The sequence below is a fragment of the Magnolia sinica genome, chromosome 6, assembly GCF_029962835.1.
Source record: "Magnolia sinica isolate HGM2019 chromosome 6, MsV1, whole genome shotgun sequence".
In the NCBI taxonomy this organism is placed as follows: domain Eukaryota; kingdom Viridiplantae; phylum Streptophyta; class Magnoliopsida; order Magnoliales; family Magnoliaceae; genus Magnolia; species Magnolia sinica.
Window position 1 is genome coordinate 3735025 of NC_080578.1, and position 14031 is coordinate 3749055.

At 40.9% G+C, this 14031-nt stretch overlaps 1 protein-coding gene across 3 annotated transcripts; it reads right to left on the bottom strand.

Annotated features, from left to right (window-relative positions):
• Positions 1-1276: 1276 nt before the first annotated feature.
• LOC131247973 (DEAD-box ATP-dependent RNA helicase 5) lies at positions 1277-8958 on the bottom strand. 3 transcript variants are annotated; one of them, XM_058247981.1, is made up of 13 exons: positions 8243-8958; positions 7685-7809; positions 6551-6658; positions 6216-6296; positions 4592-4670; positions 4198-4283; positions 4053-4109; positions 3880-3947; positions 3322-3390; positions 2985-3078; positions 2742-2906; positions 1902-1994; positions 1277-1792 (listed from the first exon to the last, which is right to left on the bottom strand). In XM_058247981.1, exons 1-13 carry the CDS (start codon positions 8844-8846, stop codon positions 1700-1702), a joined length of 1722 nt encoding a protein of 573 aa, XP_058103964.1. In that variant the 5' UTR covers positions 8847-8958; the 3' UTR covers positions 1277-1699. The 3 variants fall into 3 exon arrangements, with proteins under 3 accessions (XP_058103964.1, XP_058103963.1, XP_058103965.1); XM_058247980.1 differs by having other exon boundaries at positions 1277-1795; positions 8243-8948; XM_058247982.1 differs by lacking the exon at positions 3322-3390 and having other exon boundaries at positions 1277-1795; positions 8243-8953.
• Positions 8959-14031: the final 5073 nt, after the last annotated feature.

Here is a 14031-nt window from a genome sequence, read left to right on the forward strand (position 1 = left end):
TCTTCGGACAGGAAGGATGTGCCATTGCCGGTAATTAAAATTCATACAAGTTCATCATCATGAATGTTTCCACTTTCTTTGAACTTATCAATAACCCACCTTAAATACCAGTGACAAATGTGTATAGGGTAGCAATGTCGCTGGACACGGCTTAAGTGGTACACATCCCAAAATTCATACCAATTGGAAATACAAACTTCCTACAACAAATGTGTATAAGTTATCAATGTCGGTCAATGTAAGTTTGGCGGGTTTTTTTTTTTTTTTTGATTTCTTGCTTCTATCCAAAAACCTCCTACAATAAAATGGCCGGGATTGTCTAAATCATTGTGATTTCTGAGGCCCATCAAGTTTGAGCTTGCAATTCTGACAGCATCAAACACAGTTCTAGCCCCACTAGAAGATGATGAGCGTGATGTAAGTAATACAGGCTATAGGAGGTATGGCTAGTGGACTGTCTGTGGAGAAAGTAGAAGGGAGAAAAGGAAAGAGGGACAACGAGAAAGTGGAGGCTACACGGGAGGAGGGGGTGCTACAATGGTTTCCAATGTCGTTCCCTTCTCAAGTTTTAAGTCCACATGTATACATGAGGCTGCGCAACAATTGTATTTATCGGTGTTTGTGGCGAGAGCTCTCTAGTTTTACTCCTGCCACACACAAAGAGAAGGCAGTGGGGGCGAGGGAAGCCAGCTACTCTCTGAAAGTGAAATGACAATAATAACCTCAGTTAAAGGGCTCACCCATCCCCTTTTCTCAACCTTTCCCGGGTAAGATTGGCCAAATGCTGCTTACATTATATATGGTGCGATAGGCAGTAGAATGACCCGGTTCATCACACCATGACCCAATCTGTCTTCCTCACAGAACGAAATCACATTGGATGGTCCACAATGATCATATGTGCTTGCAAAATCATATGAGCCTACATGTGATACACCAAGTCACTGATACCTATCAAAGAGATCACTCCTAAGTTTCAAACCTTCTGCTCTAAAGGAGGGGCTAACATACACCTTCCCAGATGAGGGTGATCTTGCCCTCCACCAGTTCGATTAAACCAGTGCCCATTTAAGGTCCACACTACATGGGCCCCATACACCCTGACATCCCTATTTTGGTTCAATATGGGTTCCAGACATCCTTAAAATCAATGCACAGCTAGATAAGCAAACACGCAAAGGGCATGGACCTCCCAGGCTTTCCGCAAGAAAGGACCCAAGGGCATGGACCTCCCAAGCTTTTCACAAGAATGGAAAATCAAACAGACACGAAGGGATGGCAACCGCAGTAAATAATCACGTATGAAATATAAACTGAATATTCTTACAAAAAAATCTCCTAGTCACGAAATTACTACGTGACATCCAAAAATTTTGCCAGTACAACTCTCAGCGTCTCAGTTTTGTTGGGTTCGAAACTCATTCGGACCGATCTTTATGAAATCAGCACCGTTTCCATCAACTCAGTACTGGAACTGCTGCAACGACTGGCCTGCCTTGTAGCACTGACATAGAAAATAAAAGCAAGCAAAAGAATTATCTCGGTTGCATCAGTGAATATATGAATCACACATACTCCACGTTCAGGTCCACTTTCTTGAATCGATGCTCATGTTTTGGCCAGCTTAGGATCCTTGAAGATTATGATCGAGCAAGGTTGGAATCTGACGCATCCAAACAAACTCATTGCCTTTGGGAAGTCAATCTTCATCATCTGAATTGTTGAACGTGATCTTTGTAGACTTTGGAGCATCAGCCGCAATTTCTTTGAAGTGTGCCCCATATAGCTTGGACTCCTGCAGTAAGATGGAAAAGGGACTCTTTTTAAGTAATTTGCTTACACATGACATGGGACTCCAGATGCACACTCATGTATGCATGCCCACACATGCATATGCATACCTTTTTCTTCACATGAGTGCCGAATTTCATAAGCGATGCAGGCACAATTTGCCCAGCTTCTCGGAGGACATTCACAAGCTCCCCAGCAAGGCCCTACAGTCAGGCAATGTGGCTGATTTATAAACAAAGTGACTGCAATTTCTGATTTGAGAAATATATCTTTTTCATCTTTCTTTCTTCTTCTTTTGAGAGAGAGATTAGACAAGAAACAGCGAAGGACCATCATGGCACACGTGTCAATGTAGCACATATATGCAAAATCCCTGACCTTCCACACTGGAAACATCCATTATCATCATCATAATCTAAGCCTTATCCCAACAAATTGGGGTTGGCTACAAGAATCATTTTCCACCATTATACTCTATCAAGGGCCATAGCTTCGATTAGACCATAGGTCATCAAGTCTTTTCTTGCTACCTCCACCCACGTCCTTTTGGGCATTGCCCCTGCCCTTTAAGAGCCTTCAACTGATACTCCCTCCTAACCAACTCACACTGTAAACATCCGATGGCCCAAAAATGAGGTTGATCCTCTCATCAGGTGAGCATAGGAAACAAAGAGATATTTAGAAAAGAGAAAAAAATAAATGACCAATGGACTCCATTCAACACTCACGTGAGGCCCACCTAATAGCTGACCAGCCTGATTTTCAAAGCCAGGGCATGTTCATGGGGGGGCACCTGAAGAATCTAACCACACCGTATGCCCATGTTCTGCGAAGATCCTATTCACGTGGATCTCCTAGCAGGTTACTAGATTTTTTTCCCCTGTTTGTTTTGAACGGCAGCAGGGACCTATAATTACAATCATAAACTTTGGAAACCCACAAGAAAGTACCTTGTTTTCCTGCATGAAGAAGGTGTGGGCAACTCCCTTCTTACCAGCACGGCCAGTCCTCCCTATCCTGTGAACATAATCCTCTGCAGTGAGAGGGAAGCTGTAGTTGATCACCACTTCAACATCAGGAATATCCAGGCCTCGAGATGCCACATCAGTGGCAATCTGCAGAAATCCAACATAAAATCCTTCCTTTAGCAGCAATTCTGTTACATTGATAGGATGCTGATACAGAGAACTTACCATTAGCGGACACTTTCCCTCTTTAAATAATGAAAGAGCTTTTGTACGATCGTGTTGAGCTTTGTCACCGTGCACAGAAACGACCTTCCAACCCCTTGTAAATTAGGGTAAAACATCTCTCAGATTTTTATTTATTTTTAAAATGTCTTAGAAATACAAGCACAGCGAAGGAACAAACATGGGATGTATGCATAAAATGTGAGGGTAAAAATAATGGCTTCCCACAATCTTCTTTCAACTAAAGATGAAACTCCTTGAAATCAATAAATTGGCAGCCAAGTCAAAACTGTTATAAAATGAATAGATGTGTGACCAGAGCGAACCAATAGAAAAGTACTTTTTTTGAAGCATAGTTTCAACCCGAGCTGCCTCCTTCTTATACAAGACAAAAACTAATACCCTGTTCCTGTTCAAAAGCATAGTGCCAGCATCAGCAGGTGTTAACATCAGCCATTAAAAATATCGCTCAGAAAAAGGGGGGCAATTAAAAGGATGAACTGCTCTTTTCTTAATTCTTGCATCATGACTGATATATTCTGCTACTTCAAACAGCCAAATATTCCCTTTATTATCTACCAAATAAAATCATTAGATTTGGATCTTCCAGACTGAACACTAATTGGATTTGCCTTCAAGTACTGAGGAGATACACAAACACCAAGGTTCCCATGGTTTACTAGAGAAATGCATTTTAGCCTTTAATTCACAAAAGAAATGGATAAGGGTGAAGTTCCCTCCAAGATATAATGGAACTACAGTGAAAAGCTGAAGAAATAGTGCATTTTCTCGCCTTTTGGTGGGGCTTTTAAGAAAATCTCTCTCTCTCTCTCTCTCTCTCTCTCTCTAAATTTTATTTTTATTTTTATTTTTTAAAAAGATTTAAAGCAGTACATACCTCTGGGAATTGTGATATTTTTCTAGCAAGGCAACCAAACGATCATTGCGTGCTCGGTCTTCCAATACCTATTAATGGTAAAGAAAATCGTACATGAAAATTAAACAAATAAACAGGCAAAGGAAATCATCAGCTAGTTATGAAAATCAGAGTCTGATCTTCTCAATTGGTACCTCTACTATCTGCATAACATCATGGTTTGCAGCTAAATCCTCTGAGCCCACAACAACCTGAAAAGAAAGAAAGATGCAGTAGATTACAAATCAAGAGACCCGAACAGCCACAATTGAAAGGCCGAACATAGATCAAGAAGCACACCTTAACAGGGTTTGGATCCATGAACTCTTGAGCTAACTGATGAACTGCAAGAGGCCATGTTGCGCTGAACATTACCATCTGTCGGGCTGCGAAAGTTAGACAATATTCAGATCGCCAAATGGACGTAATATAAAAAGATGCCGTGCAAAACAGTGTTTCTTTGTCCCAAAATATTTTTATTATGTACAGCTTGACGACTTGAGTAAAAGAGGAATTGCTTTAGGGAAAACTTTTGATATACAACTGTTCATGATCTCAGTAGACTTAGTAATCATTAATAACATTTCTTTTTAAAGGTGCAATCATTAACAACATTTTGCTCTAAAAAATGCATTGTGTCATTCTAATCACTGCAAACTCAGGAAAAAAAAAATGGATCGCATTAGTCACATACCAGAGGATGTCTGGCTCAATATGGAGCGAACTTCTTGTTCAAATCCCATGTCAAGCATTCGATCAGCTTCGTCGAGAACCTGCAAATAGTCCACGGTTATTATCTGACAAGCAAGGGAAGAAATGATTGCCTCTTCAAAATTGTGCAATGCAAATATGTTGATCAACGTACATGATTCATTACAGATGGTATCTAGGGAAAACAAACAAACACAAGCGCTCAAAGCATGATCATTGATACGCTAGTAATATCTCCCAGCAGTAATGGTGACTATAATTGGACTGAAATTTCCGAAAAATGAACATTCCTTTCTTTTTCTTTTTCTTCCTCTTTCTTTCTTTTCATTTTTTTTTGAAAGATGAAAATGAACATTCCTTAATATCTTTTATATATATATATATATATATATATCTATATATATATATATATATATATATATATATATAATTCATTCCTTTCTAGCTATGAAGATATGGTAAGCCCAAACTTGCCACCTTGAATGCCAGCATGCACGCTGGGGTAGTAAATGCTAGTATTTTTATTTTTTTTTCAGAAGTACCGATTTATTAAAAAGAAAAAACAGACAAAGGAGGTCTGCTGAGATGGCAGAACCAGGATTACAAGCCTAAAAACAAAAGATTACAGCCCTTAAGGCTAGATACATTGGCCACCCATTCGATAAGAAGTTTTTTAGCCCGAGATCCCACAGCTTGAACCGAAGATTGAGTGTTGTTGAAGCATCGGTCATTCCTTTCCTTCCAAACAGCCCACCAAATAGCGAGGATCGCCATTCTCCAAATACGCGATTTGGTCTTCCCTAATTTAAACCCATGCCAATACGATATTAAGGAAGAGGCGGTCTCAGGAATACACCCACAGACATCAAATCTTTTGAAAAAATCCAGCATAATGTGAGAAATGAACGCACAGTGGACCAACAAATGGTCAGCCGTCTCTTCATTATTCATACAGCAAAGGCAGATGGTTAGCAAGTTGCATGCCTCTCTTCTTCAGGTTGGCAACCGTTAGAATCCGATTCCTAGCTGCCAGCCAGCCGAAACAGATAAACTTGGGGGGGGCCTAGTACTTCCAAATAAAATCAAGGACTTCGCAAATCATGCAAAGTCCCACCAAGGCAAAAACAAACCTAAATGGCATTCTACTGAAAACAGACTTTTATTATAGAGAACTATTTTAAACATCATTTTGTTTGATAAAGGAAAAAGCATCAACCTTTCAAGGAAAAAAAAAAAAAGAAGATAAAAGGAAAAGCATCAGTACCACTCATTTGAGAAAATGCAAAAATTTACTTCAAAATTATTCCTTGACAGGTTAAGTACTCGGCAGCTTGCATCCATATTGCAAACTATTGATTGTTAAGGACTTAACAGCTTGCATGTGCATTTGGAATCAACGACAACATTACAGACTGAGCTTACCGTATCACAAAAAGGCATGAGAAAAAGCAATCTTACTCCAAGTGACACTTCTTTACCAAATAAAGATTACCCATTCATCAAGAAGCCTACTAGTCAATCGTTTTTTAACCTGTCCCTAATATGAAAAGCATAAAATAACCAAAGAAAAAAGAAGCTTGAAGCAAACACCTACAAGTTCCACTCACCACAAAAGATACCTCCTTCAGACAACAAATACCCATTTCAATCAGATCCTTCAAACGACCAGGTGTCCCAATGACAATGTCCTGATATACACGTGGAAACACAAATTGCATAAGTGGCAGGCATTTCTAGTCTGCAGATATCAAATCAGGATTTCTTTCTCCAAATGTTCCATGAGATCTACTGAACATCCATTACAAACTTTCAAAACCTTGCCAACTATAAATAGACATGTTAAGCAAAGCCTGGCAATGATATTTCACAGCGGGAAGTTAAAGTTTTGGCTATTGGAAAAAATGAATGATGAATGCTAAACACAGGTCCAAAAATATCTTACAACTCCAGATTTCAAAGCAGATATCTGCGGTCCTTTGGAAGTTCCACCATACAAACAAACTGATTTCAGGCCACACGGTTTCCCAGCATCACACAAGACATCAGCGATCTATAACAGACACAGAAAAGTAAGGAACTAATACATAAAGAAGTCATTTCTCGCTAATTCAACAAATTGAATGTAATGGAACCACTGTCAAGTGGCAAGATAAATGCAGCATGAAACAGTCTTTCCACAGACTTAATATTGGGGAATTCTAACCTGCGAGCAAGTGCAGAGATCTAATTATACTGTGTGCCGCACAAAAATTGGACGTGTGGCACAGTGGTCCATGACCCAAACAATTCTCCAGGTGGTAATGATCTTAACCATTCAACTTGTGATCCACAAGTGGACCATTAAAAAATAGGGACTTGGGCTTATTAAGTGGTTGTTTTGGTTATTGTTGGCCAAAACAGGTCCCAGGATCAGTATATAGACTTAAAAGAAGTTGCAATAACTGCTTCTCAGACCCTCAAAAATGGATCTTGGATTAAAAATACCCCTCCAGTATGCAGAAGTGCTACAGCATTTTAAAGTGTAAAGCCCTCCATGTGTAATGTTTTGGAGGTTTTTGTGAGGAGATACTGAAGAGGACGAGAATTGTGGCACCTGTGCGAATATGGTGCATGCATCCGATACCCGGGGCCAATCATTTGGTGCGACTGACCTTGAACATGCACCAGCACATAAATTAGGTCAGTCCACTTATCAGGTTGGCAAAACTTGTATGAGAGGTCTGAGCCATTTGCCAGGTGGGTCTCCACATGAAAATGCCCTGTAGCAGAAAACAAGATGGCTTGCTCATCATGTGGGCCACACTTGTACATCAAATAAGGGCACTGGTGTGGCCAACCTGATATGTTGATTGGCCTGATTTTTGAGGAAGTGCACATTCAATATCCATCCAACCTAGTGGTTGGCCCAGACCACTAAAACGTGCACTGTGCTCTCAAATGTGCCACAATTCACCTCTTTTTGAATTTCTCCTCAAAGAAATTTCCACAGCATTCCACATGATATGGTTTCACATCAGTTCTATGATGTAGAGGCGAGAGAGTGAGTGAGTGAGCGAGCGAGCAAGTGAGAACATACCTGCTGGGCCAGCTCCCTGGTAGGCGAGAGCACAAGACACAGAGGAACCGCTCTCTTTGATGTTTTTCTATTTTCCTTCCGCAATATGTGCATGAGTGCAGGAACACCAAATGCCAATGTTTTACCTGGTGGAAGCAGGTCGCAGAGTAAATTTTGAAAACAATAAGGAATATTCGATGTTCCAGCAAGCAAAACATTATCCTTTTGTCCAGCTGGGAACTGTACAAGTATACCAATGTGACTGGGGTCAATACCACTCATCTAGTGGGCCCCATCATGAATGATTCAAGCCCCAGCCCAATTGGAAAAGTCTATATATATACACGATCAGAGTATATTTTTTTGAATGTGGACGATTGCAAAAGGTCTCCATTTGGAGGACACCGATTGTTACAGTTGAGATGCTCCAATGGAGGACATTTTCAGGGGCACACAAGATGATCGATCCAGATCATTGAAGGGGGGGAGGCCCACCAGTACTCTTGCTGTGTTGAACATTAAATGCGTTCGACCAAGCACCATATTGAACAGAAAGCTAGAAGAAAAAGCAAGCAATACCAGAACCCGTAGCAGCAATCCCAATGAAATCTCGGCCATCCAACAGGAAAGGCCATGCATGCGACTGAATCGGAGAAGGTCGGCGAAAGTTCTTGCAGCATTCCAGAACCTCGTCCGGGAGGCCGGATTCCACAAACGACGTCAAAGCTGCATACCTCGACTCCTTAGTATCATTTCCAGACACGACCGCACCATTAGCTTCAAATTCCTCTCTTTCCTTTCCATGCTTCTGCTCTCCGTTTTCCAAGGAATTCCCATCACCAGATCCCTTCTTCTTCTTCTTCTTCTTCTCCTTCTCCTCTAGTATTTCTAGAGCTCCATTTCCTTCTTCGGAAGAACCCTCCGCTTTCGATCTCTTCTTCTTTTTCTTCTCTGGAATCTCTATGGTTTGACTTTCTTCGAGCTTCTTCTTCTTCTTCTTCTTGGATTCTGAGAAATCTAGGTTTTGATTTTCTTCCTCTCCTTTGATCTTTTTCTTCTTCCTCTTCTCCTTCTTCATCTCGTCGGCTTTGATGCCATAAATTTCGTCGTCTTCCTTTTCCATTGCAATTCCTAGGGATTCTGTTTCGCCAAAATTCAGATTTTCTTCGAGTTTTCGCCCCATTGCAGAAAAACAGAGAGCGAACCAGAGAGCCGATTTCGTGCGAGACGAAGGTAGTGGGTTTTTCTAGGGTTTTTTTAAACGTGAAAATACTCTTGTTATGCTACGAAATTACTAATATGCCACCAAGTTCCAAGTATGGTAAACAGGTAGCCCGCCCGACCCGATTTGGGCCATCCTTAGACGCGGATTAGCTGCTGAGAGCGTCAGTAGCGAGATTCGCTAATGAAATGACGTCACGAAGTTCTGTGGGCCCAACTATGACGTATTAATTTTATCTACACCGTCCATCCATTTTAGATATCATTTTAGACCATGAGAAAAAGAATGACACAAATAAAAATCTGTAGTGGACCCCACCAAAGAAAACAGTGGGGAGAGTGATTCCTACCGTTGAAACTATCCTAAGGCCCACCATGACGTTTATTTAAAATCCATCCTGTTCAAAAGTTAAAGACATATGAAAGTATGGAAAACACAAATAATTGGCGTCCTTAGATGGACCTCGCATGCATGGGCAATCAATTTTCAAGTTGGGCTTGGGTTCTAGTTCCAAGTCCCAACTAAACTCAACCAACCTGACTTTTCATACAAGTGTTATATCTCACAAGTATCCCATTCTAATCATTAGTTAGGCAATTTATCCATTTTGAATATAGATATTAGTTTTATCCTCCTTTAAAAATGTCCATTTCTTTTTATTTCTCTAAAATATTTATTTATTTTTATACAAGTACAGCTCATTGGACCTATGCATGAGAAAATCCAACTGGAGAATATAGGTATTTTATTGATTTTTTGCCAAGATTGGTAGGGCAGGCCTGGCCTTAATAATTTCTTTTAGCTTGGGCTTGGGCCTGTTTGTTGAGCCTATTCCAAGGGTATTACGCTTCCGACAAGGCCTGGACTCAGCCAAACTCAACCCATTACCACCCTAATCATTATGTGCATAGCTCATCTTGCCTGTCGCCCATTGAAAACCGACTGCACACTTTCCCCGAACGAAGAAAATGAAATCTGACTTTTACGTCCATAGAAATTGGGATGAGAAAGGCAAACCTGAACTAGTCAACTCAAGTCGAGTTTTACCGAGTTGGAGCTCGAATGCTTGAATGCAAAATCACGTGGATTTTGCAAGAGCAGGCCACCGTCTAAATCTTTATCTCAAATATCAATGTTCCGTGTTTACACAACCAAACACCGTATTATTGAAAGAAAACTGATGACACATATTACACAACCAAACACCATATTGGAAAGAAAAAAAGAAAATTTCCCAAGAGGGAAGTACATAGGGATGACAAATATATATATATATATATATATAGTCTCACGTAGAATGACGAAACATATTACACAGCCAAACACCATATTGGAAAGAAAAAAAAAAAATCTCAAATCCCTCCGCATCGGTTATGAGTCATACATCTGCATCAGGGTTGCCAGCAATATCATCTCAATCCGGTTTGTCAGCCATACCATCTGCATTTTGGATGCAGACGTGGACAACTTCCCGCACCGTTCGATCTTGATGAAGGTTTCCGTACAGCTTCATCCATTTGATCTTCACGAACAACCCAATCATTTTGGATGCGACCCTGGACAGCTTCCCGCACCGTTCGATCCTGATGAAGAACCCTATCATCCACAACTTATTGATGTTAACGAGCTTTCCGTACAGCTTCATTCATTTAATCTTCACGAACAATCCGATCATTTTGGATGCGACCCTGGACAGCTTCCCACGCCGTTCAATCTTGATGAAGAACCATATCATCCACAGCTTCTTGATGTTCATGATGAGGCCCATGGAATTTGGTGATGTTACTTAAGTAGCGAGTCGCGGAGACTCGCTACTGACAAGTTGAGTAGCGAGACTCGCTACTGAAGTGACGTCACTAAGTTCTGTGGGACCGACCATGATATGTGTTGCATCCACACCGTCCATCCATTTGGAGATATCAATTTTGGGCATGATCCAAAGAATGAGTTAGATCCAAGGCTAGAGTGGACCCACCACAGAAAACAGTGGACAGAGTGACACCCACTATTAAAAATTTCCAAGGGCCATAAAAGTTTTCAATCAAGCTGAAATTTGTGTTTTCCTTTCTTTCATGTCTGTCTTAACTTATGAACATGTTGGATCACATATAAATATCATAGTAGACCTTAGTAAGGTTTCAACGGTGGGCGTCACTCTTCCCACTGTTTTCTGTGGTGGGGTCCACTCGAGCTTTGGATCTGGTTCATTCTTGGGTTCATGCCCTAAATTGATATCTCTAAATGCATGGATGGTGTGGATATAACACATACATCATAGTGGGTCCCACAGAACTTGTTTCAGATGTAGCATCTTCCGCCAGTGTAGGAAATGGGCAGCCCTAATTCTTACAAGAGAGAGTGTCAACGGGTCGGGCCGAAACCTACCCAAGGCCTACCAACCAAGGATGATCTACCGGAGAGCCGAATTCGCGCGATGCGAGGGTAGTGGGTTTTTTTAACGTCGAAATACTCTTGTTAAGCTACGAAATTACTAATATGCCACCAAGTTCCAAGGATGGCAACGGCCCGGGTAGCCCGCCCGACCCGATTTGGGCCGGCCTTAGACCTAGGAGACGTGGATAAGCGAGAGCGTTAGTAGCGAGATTCGCTAATGAAATGACATCACCATGTTTTGTGGGCCCAAAATGATGTGTTTTTTGCATCCACACTGCCCATCCATTTGGAGATATCATTTTAGAGAATGAGCCAAAAAAATGAGGCAGATCCAAAACCAAAGTGGACCCCACCACAAGAAACAGTGGGGACTGAATGCCTACCGTTAAAAACTTCTCAAGGGTTACATAAGTTTTCTATCAAGCTTATATTTGTGTTTTCCCTTCCTACATGTATTTGTTAACTAATGAACAGTTGGATCGCAAAAAAAAACATCATAATAGGCCTTAAGAAGGTTTTAATTGTGGGTGTCCCTCACCTACCTTTTTCCAGTGGGTTCAATTGAGGTTTGGATATGACTCATTCTTTAGCTCATGCTTTAGGATGATTTCTCCAATCGTATGGACAGTGTTGACACAACACACTGGCAATAGCTAATTGGCGTCCTTAGATGGACCTTGCATGCATGGGCAATCAATTTTCAAGTTGGGCTTGGGTTCAAGCTCAAAGTCCCAAGTAGACTCAACCAACTTGACTTTTCATGCAAGTGTCATATCTCACAAGTATCCCATTCTAATCACTGGTTAGGCAATTTATCCATTTTGAATATATATATTAGTTTTATTCTCCTAAAATGTCTATTTCTTTTTATTCCTCTAAAATATTTATTTATTTTTATACAAGTACAGCTCATTAGACCTATGCATAAGAAAATCCAACCGGAGAATATAGGTATTTTATTAAATTTTTTGCCAAGATTGCTAGGGTAGGCGAGCCTTAGTAATTTCTTTTAGCTTGGGCTTGGGCCTGTTTGTTGAGCCTATGCCTCGAGTATTAAGTTTCCGACTAGGCCCAGACTCAGCGAAACTCAACCCATTGCCAATTTGCCACCCTAATCATTATGCGCATAGCTCATTTTGCGGCCATTGGAAACCAACCACGCACTAAGTAACTCAATACGCTATAGGGTACTCTGTAAACTATGTGGGACCAATGTAATGTATGTGTCTTATCCATGTCATCAATAGTTTTTCATATTATTTTAAAATGTGAGCTCAAAATTGAAGTATATCCAAAGCTCAAGTGGGCCGCACTATAGGATAAAGATGTCCACCATTGAAACCTTTCTAGAGCCTACAATGTTATTTATTTGTAATCCAACCTTTTCATAAGGTGATACAGGTATGAATGAAGGGAAAACAAAAATATCAGCTTGAGTAAAAGATTTTATGGCCCCCCAAGAAGTACTTAACTGTAGGCCTTCAATTCACATTGTTTCTTGTGATGTGGTCCACTTGAGCTTTGGACATGCTTAAATGTTGGGCCCATTACCTAAAATTAGCTTCTAAAATGGATGGACAATGTGGATCAGACACGTGGGTCCACAGAGTTTACTCAATAAGCTATATAGGGTACCATGTAAACTATGTGGGGCCCACTTGACGTATGTCTCTTATCCACGCCATCCATCAATTTTTTCAAATCATTTCGGAGCATGAGCCCAAACTTGAAGCATATCCACAGGTCAAATGAACCACACCACACAAAACAGTGGAAAAAATGGCATTCACCGTTAACCTTCTTAGGGCTCATAGTGATGTTTATTTGTAATCCAACTTGTTCATGAGATCACACAGGCATAGATGAAGGGAAAACACAAATATCAACTTCATCCAAAACTTTTATAGCCCTGAGAAGTTTTCAACCATATGCATTCAATTCATACTATTTCATGCCGTGTAGTCCGCTTGAGCTTTAGATATGCTTCAATTCTGGACTCGAAAAGACAAAAATCACTGAGGGACCTACAGATTTTACTCGGTACACTAAAGCGTACTCAGGTACTAGTAGGCAATCCACTTCCTCCAGAATGTGACGCCTCGTTGGGTCCAGATGCTGAGATGAAACAATGATCTGAGTCGTCCACTGTGATAAATAAGCTATTATCCAACAATCAAACTTCAAAAATGATTATGTCGTTTGATTTTTTGAGTTAAATGTGACCCATTAAAGAGTTTTATTCTTCATGTTGATGGTTTGAGTCATCCATTCAGCCTTAAATTTCTCTGGCCGCTCATACCCTTAAAAAGATCCAGCAAGAAGGATAGACAGTGTGGTTATAGAATACATACATCGAAGTGGGCCCCATGATAAAGGCCACACCATCTCGAATTAACTCAACCCTAACCTAACTCGAATTCAAATTTTGACCTGAACCTAACCCAAGGACCTTGACAACCTGACCCGACGTGACATGAACTCGGGTGGGATCAGTCGGAGTCGGACTGACCCGACCCATTGCCATTCGTACTTGGGATGGCCTCACTCGAGGGTCAGCACACGGTCTACTTGGGCTTTCAATTTTGAAAAGTGGGGAATACGGTTTGGTATAAAAACCATTGGTCTTTTGAGTCCGACGACTCTGGTGAAGCTTGTCGAGAAAGTCGAAACCCGGACCCGACCCGAATTGCACCTACTAAAAGAAAAAACGGGGGGTTGTAGATAGCTGCATGGATTCTCGTCACCGTCCTTT